The sequence below is a fragment of the Pleurodeles waltl genome, chromosome 1_2 (genome assembly GCF_031143425.1).
Source record: "Pleurodeles waltl isolate 20211129_DDA chromosome 1_2, aPleWal1.hap1.20221129, whole genome shotgun sequence".
Classification (NCBI taxonomy): Eukaryota; Metazoa; Chordata; class Amphibia; order Caudata; family Salamandridae; genus Pleurodeles; species Pleurodeles waltl.
Window position 1 is genome coordinate 1,194,903,039 of NC_090437.1, and position 12,963 is coordinate 1,194,916,001.

The 12,963-nt window shown below is 45.1% G+C and overlaps 1 protein-coding gene across 1 annotated transcript in view; it reads right to left on the minus strand.

Annotated features, from left to right (window-relative positions):
- LOC138296090 (vimentin-like) overlaps positions 1-12,963 on the minus strand; it is a 73,931-nt gene that overhangs the window by 35,744 nt on the left and 25,224 nt on the right. The window contains exon 2 of the mRNA XM_069234931.1: positions 716-1,381. Within this exon, the coding sequence (XP_069091032.1) occupies positions 716-1,381 (666 nt within the window). The remainder of the gene's footprint in view (positions 1-715; positions 1,382-12,963) is intronic.

Here is a 12,963-nt window from a genome sequence, read left to right on the forward strand (position 1 = left end):
AGAAAATTAAACATTCTGTAAATGTTTTGGAATTTGAAATTGAAGGCAAAAAGTTAGAATCCTCAGATTGATTTGTGGTAGTGGTGCAAGTCATTAGAAATAATATAGTATGGACAATGGGGGTCCTAAATTGAATTTAGAAATGCTCCAACATTCCCAATAAAAATTAGATTTTTTGTTTGTTTCTGAAGTAAATAAAATATTTCATCATTTGTGTATTTTTTAATGCATGTTTCTGTATTTTTCAAGTATTGTTTTTGCAGTTCAAATCACTGAAAATGCTTAGGTCGGGGTCCCTGGCTTCCAGTAATGACTCAGTGGAGGTCCCCAGATAATAATAATGATTCATTGGGGGTCTCCAGGTTTCAGTAATCATTAACTGGGAGTCCACAGAAGTCAAAGGCTTAAGAACCTCTGTTCTAAGCTATTAAACCTACGTTTATCAATAGTTAGTTCAGAAGTATTTCAGGTGGACAAAGGATGATGTCTACCTATGTACTTTGGTTTGGGTAGAAATAAAAGATCAATGGCAGAAAAATCCAGTGATTGCACTCTGCTGCTCCATTCTCTACTGGAGTATCGAGATTGCATGAAGCATTACTTAAGAGCACAGGGAGCTTGACAGGGTAGAGAGAAGCACAAGCTGCAGAATGTTAGTGGCAGAACCATTTGATAAGTGCATTGTCAAAAGAATACTAGTCTATAAGGGTCTTACCAGCACTTTGCGAAGAAAGGCCAAGTCTTTGCTCCTCTCCCTCCAGAAGCTTCCTGTAGACTGCGATCTCAGCATCTAGTTTCAGCTTGATGTTTAACAGGTCTTGGTAATCCTGCAAGTATCTAGACAGATCAGACTTGGTCTCCAGGAGCTGGCATTCTAGTTGGGCAATGGTTTCCTGAAGACCAGCTACTTTCTCCAGGTGGTTTGCCTCCATGTCTTGAAGCTGACTCTCCAATGCTTCATTTCGAGCCCTCAAGGCACTGATTTGGTTTTCAAGCTCTGTAATCTTGGATGAGTACTTACTGATCTCTTCCTTCATGCTGCTTAGCTGGACATCATGTTTGGACACCTGCCCTTTTAAAGTGTCAAATTTGGTTTTGTACCAAGCTTCTGCTTCTTGGATGTTCTTGGCAGCCAGTTTTTCCATCTGAATTCTGACGTCGCGAAGGGCTGCAGCAAGATCTGGCCGGGTACTCTCCAGCTCTACTGTCACCTTTGAGTCCTCTATCTGCCTCATTAGGTCAGCTACCTCTTCGTCATGAAGCTTCTTGAGGAATTCAATTTCATCTACCAATTGCTCCACCTTCCGCTCTAGGTCTAGCTTCTGAATGGTGGCGTTGTCTACATCCTGCCGGAACTCTCTCAGGGTCCTCTCCGCCTCTTCTGAAAATATTAAACAATACATATTTATTATTTACTGAGACAGTGGATTCATTTTTTAGATCTTTAATCTGCTCTACCAAACACGAAACAATTTAAACAGAGACCATCGTTGTACTGGTGAATGAAGCATAACTCACTCATCTAAAATTTTACAACTCACACAAAGCAATAATTTGTCTTACAGTGAATCATAAGAGAAAGCTACATTCTAAGCACTTTATTACCAGGTGTTTACCATCATTTGTGTTTAACGCTGAGCCGGTAAGCTAGCATATTGAGTTCAGTACACACAGATTCAAAACCTGGCAAAATGAATTTGACATAAAGGTGCACATTTACTAAACTTTCACGGAAAGCAGGGCAGAAAGCAAAGTTGCACTGCGTTGCATGAAAGGGAGAGAGCTGAAATGCTCCATACTTACAACGATGTGGAGCATTTCTGCTCTTTCTGTGCACTGATGCACTTTGTGCAGCCTAGCGCCAATGCAGGCTTCTTTTGTGCAGAAAGGGTTAAGTTCCTGCACAAAAACAATCCTTAGAGGCATTTTCCCCTTCCTATCTGTGATACATTGTTACACCTCACTCAGGAAGATGTAGCTTTTTTGATGCATTCCCAGGTTATTAAATCTTTGTAAATCTGGAAATGCGCCAAAATTCATGGGTGGAAGCAAGAAACAAGCATGCTCCACCCATTGAATCTCACCGAACTTGAAATGTAACGTAACAGAGATCAAGCAGATGCCTTGCGTTACTTTTCTTTACAAGGCCACGCAAATCAGGCCTTGCCTGGCTTTGCAAATATTACTAAAGGCTTTGCGTCACCTTGCGTAACATAAGGAGAACGCAAATGCTTCATAAGTATGGGCCTTCATCTTTAGCAAGGATGATAAAATGAGAACTGTTGGGTAAGGTAACGTGTTACCTACAACATCAGGAAACTACAATAATGTGTGGCAGCAAGTATGGTTGGGCAAAATTACCACCTGCAGGCCACCTCCTACTTCAGCCATTGTAGCTGGAAAGAGAATCCCCAATACTGTCCGATTCACATTGAGATTTGCTTCTATGTTCTGTGGTTAAAAAGTAAAATTTGGCTTAGCTGTAATATCAAGCAAAACATAATAATAAAGTTATTATTTTACTTATTTTTCAGCAGAAAGGATGTTACCTTTTTCATGGATAAACCGTGATTTTTTAATTGTTTCTATATGGTCAGCCATGCTGGACATTGCTTAACCTTGTTTTGGACCATGCATTTGACCACAGCAACACTCTCAGCTATCTAGGCAATGGACTACAGATACACTGGCCCAATGCTCTGTCACACAGACCAATCAATTCATATAGCGTAGACTATTTAATTTAATTTTACTTTGTGCACACCCCATCAGTATGACCTCCCTTTTAAAATAAATATGACTACAACATGGGCAACTGTGACATACAATGGAAAGGACCAGCTCAACATGCTTTATAAACCTATAACTTTAGTGATGGGACATCCATTAGGAATAACTATGCTTTCATTTTTTATTTATTGAATTGATTCAACACAGTTAACCTAATTTACAAATACAATAGAAAATATAAATTGATTGAGCGAACTTAAAACCAAACAAAGTATGTAGTGACAGGCAATGAAAACAGGTCTCACCTACACAAGAGCTATTGGCTTTACCAGTGTGTTTAGCCATGTTGTACACCAGTGTGGTTGCTGTTCAGCATGGCTGAAAGTTAGTGGCGTAAAGGAGAATAGCATGGAGTGTTGTAGAGTGGAATGGGAAGAGTGCAGAAGAGTATCTTAGAGTGGAATAGAGTGGAGTCGCATAGAGTGGCGTACAGTGTAGTGGCTGAATAGAGTGTAGAATGCATTGGCCTAGAGTATTGCAGAGTATAGTGGCGTAGAGTGCAGTGGCATAGAATTCAGCAGCATACGATGCAGTGGCAAAGGTTAGAGTGGTGCACGGTAGAGTACAGTGGTGTACAGTGAGTGGTGCAGAGTAGAGTTGCATAGAGTGCAGTGATATAGAGAACAGTGACACAGTGCAGTGGCATAGAGAACAGTGACACAGTGCAGTGGTTCAGAGTAGAGTAGAGTGGCGTAGTGAGGCATAGAGTTCAGTGGCATAGAGTGGTTCAGGTTAGAGTACAGTGGGGTGGAGTAGCGTGCAGTGGCATAAAGTGGAGTGTTGCAGCGTGCAGTGATGCAGAGTAGAGTGGCATAGAGTGCATTGGCGGTGAGTGCAATGTTGCAGAGTAGAGTGGTGCACAGTGGCATAGAGTACAGTTGCATAGTGTAGAGTGGTGCAGAGTAGAGGGCAGTGGCATAGAGCAGAGTGGTGCAGAGTAGAGTGCAGTGGTGTAGGGTGCAGTGGCATAAAGTGCAGTTGCACTGAGGGCACTGGCATAGAGTGCAGTAGTTTAGAGTAGAATGGCATAGAGTGCAGTGACATAGAATGCAATTGCGTCAAGTGCATTGGCGTAGAGTGCAGTGGTGTAGAGTAGAGCGGTGTACAGTGCAGTGGCATGGAGTGGTGTAGATTGCAGTGGTGCAGAGTGCAGTGGTGTAGAGTAGATTGTTTCAGAATAGAGTCGAGTGGAGCAAGGTAGAGTTCAGTGACGTAGAGTAAAGTGGCGTAGAGTGCAGTTGCATAGAGTGCAATGAGTAGACTGAAGTGGCATACAGTGGATTGCCGTAGAGTGCAGGGGCCTAGAGAGGAGTGGTATAGAAAAGAGTGTATATTGACATAGAGTGCAATGTTGTGTGTGGAGTGGTGGTGAGTGAAGTTGTAAAGAGTAAAGTGTTGTTGCCTAGACTGGAGTGGTGTAGAGTGCAATGGTGAAGAGTGCAATACTGTAGAGTAGAGTGGCATAGAGTGTACTGGCATAGAATAGAGTGGTGCAGTGTAGAGAAGCATAGTTTGCATTGGCATAGAGTGGTGTAAAGTGGAGTGTTGGAAAGTAGAGAGCAGTGGCATGAAGAGGTACAGAGTATAGTGGTGTGGCGTAGAGTTGAGTCTGCATGGTGTGGTAGCACACTGCCATTACATACAACACATTTTCATATTGGGTTAAGACTTCTTTTTGTACACAAGTTTGCCCCCCCCCTGACTAGAGCTCGAAATACACTTTGAAGAGGAGGACAAACCAAGACTTTCAAAAGTGAAAAAAGCACTGATGGCTGTGTTAGGCATGATTTATACAAAACAATCAGGCACTATCAATAGACAGTTATAAAAGCAAATATGGTGGTGTTTAAGGCAAGAGTGTCCATCACTTAACTCAAAATAGCTACTATGGAAGCTCACTGGAAAGAAGCAGACTTAGTGGTAGGCACATGGCCATGATGTAAACAAAACAAGTTTATGAAAGCACAATATATGCTGTTGCCGTGAACACAAAATGTATGAAGGGGATGAAAGACGGGACCAGCTTTTGGTAGTGACCTCTTTTATTGTGATCCCATTAGTCTCTTGTGAAGTCTGTTAATTTGGAACCTATGCTGGGGGTTCCTCCTTATGAAATAGGTGGTCTCACACACATAATAGTGTCATGATCCATCATTTGGCCACCTACCCCAACCAGGTAGGACAGTGCCACCTGGGAGGACTCAACCTTGTGGTTAGATAAGCCTAAAGGGAATTCTTAGATATAGTTTTTCTGGATAGTAAAGGGATCCAGTCATCTAAATAAAATTACCTAACAGATAACCAGTGTAAACCACACCTTTATTAGTGGTGTCTGCTGGTAAAATTAAAAACAGGAAATGGACGGCTATTGAGTATTGACTCATTCCGTCACTATAATCATTAAGGCCAACATGTTTCTGCCCTCACGCTAAGCCATAACTTGTCAGGGGCATTCTTCAGAGCCTGAGATCCCTATTAATTCTTGTGTGGAGTGGAACCTATCCTATCTTACTAGTGAGAGGCTCATATACAACATACTCAAGGCCTACCTGAGTATTATTCAAATTTAGGAGGTACCCATTTATTTCAAAAATAGGAACAAAACGCATTAAACCTGGTTCTACATTGGAGTAGCTGTGAATATGGCATGCACTGATGACTATATATATGAGCACGTCTAGTGTAGTAACACAGCGAACCACTGCAAATAAGGTGCCAAATATTATGCTGCATGTGGTATCACAAACCATGCAAGTCTTCATTCTTGTGGACATGGTGCCTATCATTGTTATTTATTACGTCCACTTATTCTCATTGATTCATGAGAATGTTCATAGTCTTACCCTAAATTTTAAGGGCAGCCTGCTTCTGGTTTGGGGTGGGAGTGATGCCCCTTGTTTTCAAAAACATCAGAAAAGGGAAAGAAAAACACTTGCTACTGGGTGGTACTAGATGTCTAACACCTCCACTGCAACTCCTATCTAGCCTGGTGATAACCTATTTACTTGGTAATAAATTATATATGTGGAGTGACTCAGGTTATCGAGTCTATCTGTGATAGTACTTAGCACTCAGATATAAGAATTAAGAGATAAAGCCGGTAGTCTGCTAAGCGAAACTCTGGTGATTCCTAGTAGGTACATATAGTGTTAAGCGGCATGTTTCAAACCTTATTGTCTTGCCAATGAGGTATGTCAGCATTGATATCCCCATGCGCTCATCGTGTCTTGCAAAGTTAGCACTCTCAGGTCGCCACTGGAACCATGTATATCAGAATTTCAGACCCTCACCCTCCCAATGCCACACCCGCAGGTAACTCTCTTTTCATATGGTGCAGTCTTATTGTAGTAATTTTCTCCTGCTCCTGTTCGGAGTTGGAGGCTAACGGAATCTGGCCCCCTCCCCCTGTATACGTGCCCCCCAGCACTTACTTCATCAAAGTGAGCATCAAAACCAATTGAAACAAGAATAATAATTACGTTATAACATCCCTTTCCCCCCACCATACCTTGGCATAATCATTCTTTGAGCACAAAAAGAAATTGATTGAGGACAATAGTACATCCTGTGCCTATCCGTATGGGTCCTCAACTCATTTTCAGGCCACACAAGCTCATGCACATCCAATGTACCTGCATCCAACTATGATCTTGCAATCCTAATACTCGTGGTCCCCAAAACACCAACACTGCCTCCCCCAACATGGGCAACCTATCTAGGGAGGGCCAGCACGCTGGGACTCAAGTAAGTCAGTGAGCATGGCGGCTCAGCTCTGCAAATCTTTTGCCAATTTATTATCCCTCCTGCAGTTATGCAAATGGCTCTCCTCTGCTACTGCCCATTTAGCCACGTCCCTCATTGTAGGAGGCTGGACTGGCTTGTAGTGAGTACCAAGGGGTACTTGCACCTTGCACCAGGCCCAGTTATCCCTTATTAGTGTATAGGGTGTCTAGCAGCATAGGCTGATAGATAATGGTAGCTTAGCAGAGCAGCTTAGGCTGAACTAGGAGACGAGTGAAGCTCCTACAGTACCACTAATGTCACTTGCACAATATCATAAGAAAACACAATACACAGTTATACTAAAAATAAAGGTACTTTATTTTTATGACAATATGCCAAAGTATCTCAGAGTGTACCCTCAGTGAGAGGATAGGAAATATACACAAGATATATGTACACAATACCAAAAATATTCAGTATAGTCTTAGAAAACAGTGCAAACAATGTATAGTTACAATAGGATGCAATGGGGACACATAGGGATAGGGGCAACACAAACCATATACTCCAAAAGTGGAATGCGAACCACGAATGGACCCCAAACCTATGTGACCTTGGAGAGGGTCGCTGGGACTATTAGAAAATAGTGAGGGTTAGAAAAATAGCCCACCCCAAGACCCTGAAAAGTGAGTGCAAAGTGCACTGAAGTTCCCCAAAGGACATAGAAGTCGTGATAGGGGAATACTGCAGGAAAGACACAAACCAGCAATGTAACAACGATGGATTTCCAGTCGAGGGTACCTGTGGAATAAGGGGACCAAGTCCAAAAGTCACAAGCAAGTCGGAGATGGGCAGATGCCCAGGAAATGCCAGCTGTGGGTGCAAAGAAGCTTCTACTGGACAGAAGAAGCTGAGGATTCTGCAGGAACGAAAAGGGCTAGAGACTTCCCCTTTGGAGGACGGATCCCTCTCGCCGTGGAGAGTCGTGCATAAGTGTTTTCCCGCCGAAATACCGCCAACAAGCCTTGCTAGCTGCAAATCGTGCGGTAAGCGTTTTTGGATGCTGCTATGGCCCAGGAGGGACCAGGATGTCGCAAATTGCGTCAGGAGAGAGAGGGGACGTCGAGCAAGACAAGGAGCCCTCTCAGCAGCAGGTAGCACCCGGAGAAGTGCCAGAAACAGGCACTACGAGGATGCGTGAAACGGTGCTCACCTGAAGTTACACAAAGGAGTCCCACGTCGCCGGAGACCAACTTAGAAAGTCGTGCAATGCAGGTTAGAGTGCCGTGGACCCAGGCTTGGCTGTGCACAAAGGATTTCCGCCGGAAGTGCACAGGGGCAGGAGTAGCGGCAAAAGTCGTGGTTCCCAGCAATGCAGTCTGGCGTGGGGAGGCAAGGACTTACCTCCACCAAACTTGGACTGAAGAGTCACTGGACTGTGGGAGTCACTTGGACAGAGTTGCTGGATTCGAGGGACCTCGCTCGTCGTGCTGAGGAGACCCAAGGGACCGGTAATGCAGCTTTTTGGTGCCTGCGGTTGCAGGGGGAAGATTCCGTCGACCCACAGGAGATTTCTTCGGAGCTTCTAGTGCAGAGAGGAGGCAGACTACCCCCACAGCATGCACCACCAGGAAAACAGTCGAGAAGGCGGCAGGATCAGCGTTACAGAGTTGCAGTAGTCGTCTTTGCTACTATGTTGCAGTTTTGCAGGCTTCCAGCGCGGTCAGCAGTCGATTCCTTGGCAGAAGGTGAAGAGAGAGATGCAGAGGAACTCTGATGAGCTCTTGCATTCGTTATCTAAAGTTTCCCCAGAGACAGAGACCCTAAATAGCCAGAAAAGAGGGTTTGGCTACTTAGGAGAGAGGATAGGCTAGCAACACCTGGAGGAGCCTATCAGAAGGAGTCTCTGACGTCACCTGGTGGCACTGGCCACTCAGAGCAGTCCAGTGTGCTGGCAGCACCTCTGTTTCCAAGATGGCAGAGGTCTGGAGCACACTGGAGGAGCTCTGGACACCTCCCAGGGGAGGTGCAGGTCAGGGGAGTGGTCACTTCCCTTTCCTTTGTCCAGTTTCGCGCCAGAGCAGGGCTAAGGGGTCCCCTGAACCGGTGTAGACTGGCTTATGCAGAATTGGGCACATCTGTGCCCATGAAAGCATTTCCAGAGGCTGGGGGAGGCTACTCCTCCCCTGCCTTCACACCATTTTCCAAAGGGAGAGGGTGTAACACCCTCTCTCAGAGGAAGTCCTTTGTTCTGCCATCCTGGGAAAAGCCTGGCTTGACCCCAGGAGGGCAGAAACCTGTCTGAGGGGTTGGCAGCAGCAGCAGCTGCAGTGAAACCCCAGGAAAGGCAGTTTGGCAGTACCAGGGTCTGTGCTACAGACCACTGGGATCATGGGATTGTGCCAACTATGCCAGGATGGCATAGAGGGGGCAATTCCATGATCATAGACATGTTACATGGCCATATTCGGAGTTACCATTGTGAAGCTACATATAGGCAGTGACCTATATGTAGTGCACGCGTGTAATGGTGTCCCCGCACTCACAAAGTCCGTGGAATTGGCCCTGAACAATGTGGGGGCACCTTGGCTAGTGCCAGGGTGCCCTCACACTAAGTAACTTTGCACCTAACCTTTACCAGGTAAAGGTTAGACATATAGGTGACTTATAAGTTACTTAAGTGCAGTGTAAAATGGCTGTGAAATAACGTGGACGTTATTTCACTCAGGCTGCAGTGGCAGACCTGTGTAAGAATTGTCAGAGCTCCCTATGGGTGGCAAAAGAAATGCTGCAGCCCATAGGGATCTCCTGGAACCCCAATACCCTGGGTACCTTAGTACCATATACTAGGGAATTATAAGGGTGTTCCAGTAAGCCAATGTAAATTGGTAAAATTGGTCACTAGCCTGTTAGTGACAATTTGAAAGAAATGAGAGAGCATAACCACTGAGGTTCTGATCAGCAGAGCCTCAGTGAGACAGTTAGTCACTACACAGGTAACACATTCAGGCACACTTATGAGCACTGGGGCCCTGGATGACAGTCCCAGTGACACATACAACTAAAACAACATATACACAGTGAAAAATGGGGGTAACATGCGAGGCAAGATGGTACTTTCCTACACTCATCCAGTCTCGCACTCCAGGAAACTTGGAGAAAGCCAGTGAATGGCGACTCTGCATTTGGCTAGGATTAACCCCAACACCAGGAACTTCCTGCTCAGACCCTTCTTCTTACGGACGGGAAGTAAGCCCAAGAGGCATTGTTTAGGCTCCCTTGGGACCACACAACCCGTGGCTGTGTTCAACCGATCAACCACCATTTGCCAAAAAGTATTAAGTGCATGGCATCTTCATGACATGTTCGACCAGACACCATGGACAGGTAGAGGCACTCCCTTGATAAATAGTGTGTAGCATCGCTGGGGTTAGATGTGCTTTGTGGATAACATTATAATGTATCAACTTAAACCTCGCATTCACTGTGGTGGTTTGTACCGCCACATGCACAGTTTCCCACTCCCTTTCTGTGAGTTGTTACCCCATCACCTCTTGCCACCTACCTTGTACCTGCAGCATGCTCTGTGGAACTTTGTCGCGAAGAGCTCTATATATTCAAAGAAGATTGATCATGTTACGCAGTGTGACTAGTGTACTAGACTCCTTAGGGACATCCGGGAATAATGACCATATACCACAAGCAGTGGTTGCCATTTTAGCGAATTGCAGAAATTACCACTGGCAAAGATTGAAAGATTGAAAGATTGACGGTCTCTATGGCATTCTGAAGAGTAATAAATCTGTCATCTGAATTCAGATCACGTAGGGCATTACAATCTCCCACCTACCACCTTATCCCTTTCCATCATGTGTGTTATCTGGATGAAGGGCAGCAAGGACCATGTGGGCATGTCCATTGCATAAGAGGTGTGCCGCAGCACCCGCCAAACCATCCAGTCCATGCCCTACACTCCTGTCATACCACGTAGAGAAATGCGTTGGGCACTCTCTCCCCCAACATCAGGAGTTCAGAAAGGGGTTTGTCACCATGAGCGCTGTGAAGGAAGCTTTTTTCTCAGTTTCCCTCCTCATCCAACCAATGCACTGCATGCTGTAGTTGCATTGCGAGGTAACAGAGCTCCAGGTTGAACAATTCCAGCCCCCAGCTCCAGGGCCATTTGAAAGTTGCCAGACTTAGGGGGTTATTACAAATTTGGAGGATGTGTTAATCCGTCCCAAATGTGACGGATATACCACCAGCCGTATTATGAGTTTCATAGGATATAATGGACTTGTAATACGGCTGGTGGTATATCCATCACTTTACCGTCACTTTTGGGACGGATTAACACCTCCTCCAAAGTTGTAATAACCCCCTTACTCTTCCTCCCAGAGTAGTTCGACAATGATTTTGTCCAGTTCGAGAAAATATTTCCTGGAGATATCAATTAACGCACCCTGAAGGACTTAGAGCAAGATGTATCAAGGAGGCCTTTTGCGAGTCGCAAATTGCGATTTTTAAGAAATCGTTATTTCTGATTCGCAAAATGCAATGTATCACATTTTCGAATTGGTAATAGCGATTTCTTGAAAATCGCAAATGCTATTACCGAATCGCAAATTGCGATACCGGCCCCATTCACACCTATGGGCCTGTAGGCCCATATCTGCGAATTTTTTGCATTTCCAAAATTGCGATTTCTTAACCAGAAAATGCAAAACCCCAGGGTGCTGGGGGCCTAAGGACCCCTTTGCTGCACCCCAAGATAATTGTTTGAAACATGTAAGATGCACACATGCCAAAAGGGCATGTGTGCTTTACGTGTAAATTAAAAAAATGCATCTTAAATGCATTTTTAAAATTTTCACATGGCTACCACCAGGTTCAACCTGGTGGTAGATAGCGATTCCTAAATGCCCAAATCGCATTTGCGACTCTCTAAACAGGGTCGCAATTTTAAGGAATCGCTATTTTAGTGATTCCTTAAAATTGCGTTCAGAATGCCTTTAATACATTCTGAAATGGCTTTTTGCATTCGCAAACAGGCATTCGCACCGTTTGCGAATGCAAAAAGCTTTCATACATCTGGCCCTTAGAGACAACCAGGCAGTACAATCATTTTCACAAGTGCCACCTTACTCATTAAGGATAAGTGGAACATATTCCAGAATTTGACCGACAGTCTAATGCTTTCCAGGACACTTCCAATATTCAAGGATTCATTCGTCCCCACCTCCCTTGCGATCCATATCCCAGGACACCTCAAGCTATCAGTCTCCCAAGGACGGTCCTGAACACCTAACGGAAACAGTATTGATTTGGCCGGGTTGACATGGAGTCCTGAGAATAGCAGAATAAGGACTGAATACTCTGACTGTCTCAAAGAAACAAATGTGTCATCCTCATACAGAGAGGCCACCTGTGTGGTCTCCCCTATTGTCATTCCCCAATCGCGCAGCACCCAGTACAACCGACAGGCCACCGGTTCCATTGCCAAGGCAAATAATAGCAGTGACAATGGACACCCCTGTCTAGTCCCTTGCTGAAGGGGAAAGCTATGCAGCACCATTCTGCCAATACATACCCTCGCCACGGGGTCCCGATAGAGCAGCCGTACCCATTTGATAAATGCCTCTCCCACTTCCACTCTATGCTGGACCTGCCACAAATACTCCCACAATAAGGAGTTGAATGCCTGCTGAATATAATGCAGGGCCGCTGCATAGGAGTCTTCCTACATTTCAGGCATGTGCATTACCAGAGACAGCCTTCTTAAGTTACACAAAGCATTTCTGCTGGGAATAAAACCACATTGGTCTACGTGTACCAATGCAGGCAGGTGTCCAAGTAACCAGTTTACCAGAAGCTTCCTGAGTATTTTAACATCCACTTTAAGCATGGCGAGGAGGTGTTATGAGGAGACCTCCTTGATGCCCCTATCAGGCTTGGGTATCATGACTATAAGCACCTCCCTCATTGAATCAGGTAGCTGTCTCCTTGTAAAGGCTTCCTGATGGACCACTAGCAAACGATCTGCCAAATAGTCTACCTTTCTTTGGTAAAACTCCCTGCCTCCCTTTGGTCACCCCCCCAGGCCTTTAGAGCGTTTGATACACAAATAGCTGACACTATTTCTTCCTTAGTGAGGGGCTCATCTAATTGTATTCTGCATTCCTCAGTCAGACTAGCCATGTGTAAACCTGCCAAGTGCTCTGTCCCACTAGCCTGAGAGGCATTGCACAGTTGTGCATAAACTCTGTGGAGGTGTTCTGCAAAAACTTCTGTAATGCCCTGCTGGGATCTCACCTCCCCACCTTGGGAGTCCTGCACCACCACCATAGGAGTCTTCTGGGTTTCAGTGTGGAGCAGCATGGCCAACATCCTGCCAGCCCTGTCACCTTCTGCAAATAGGTGATGCCTATAACTAGTGTTATACTATTTATCTGC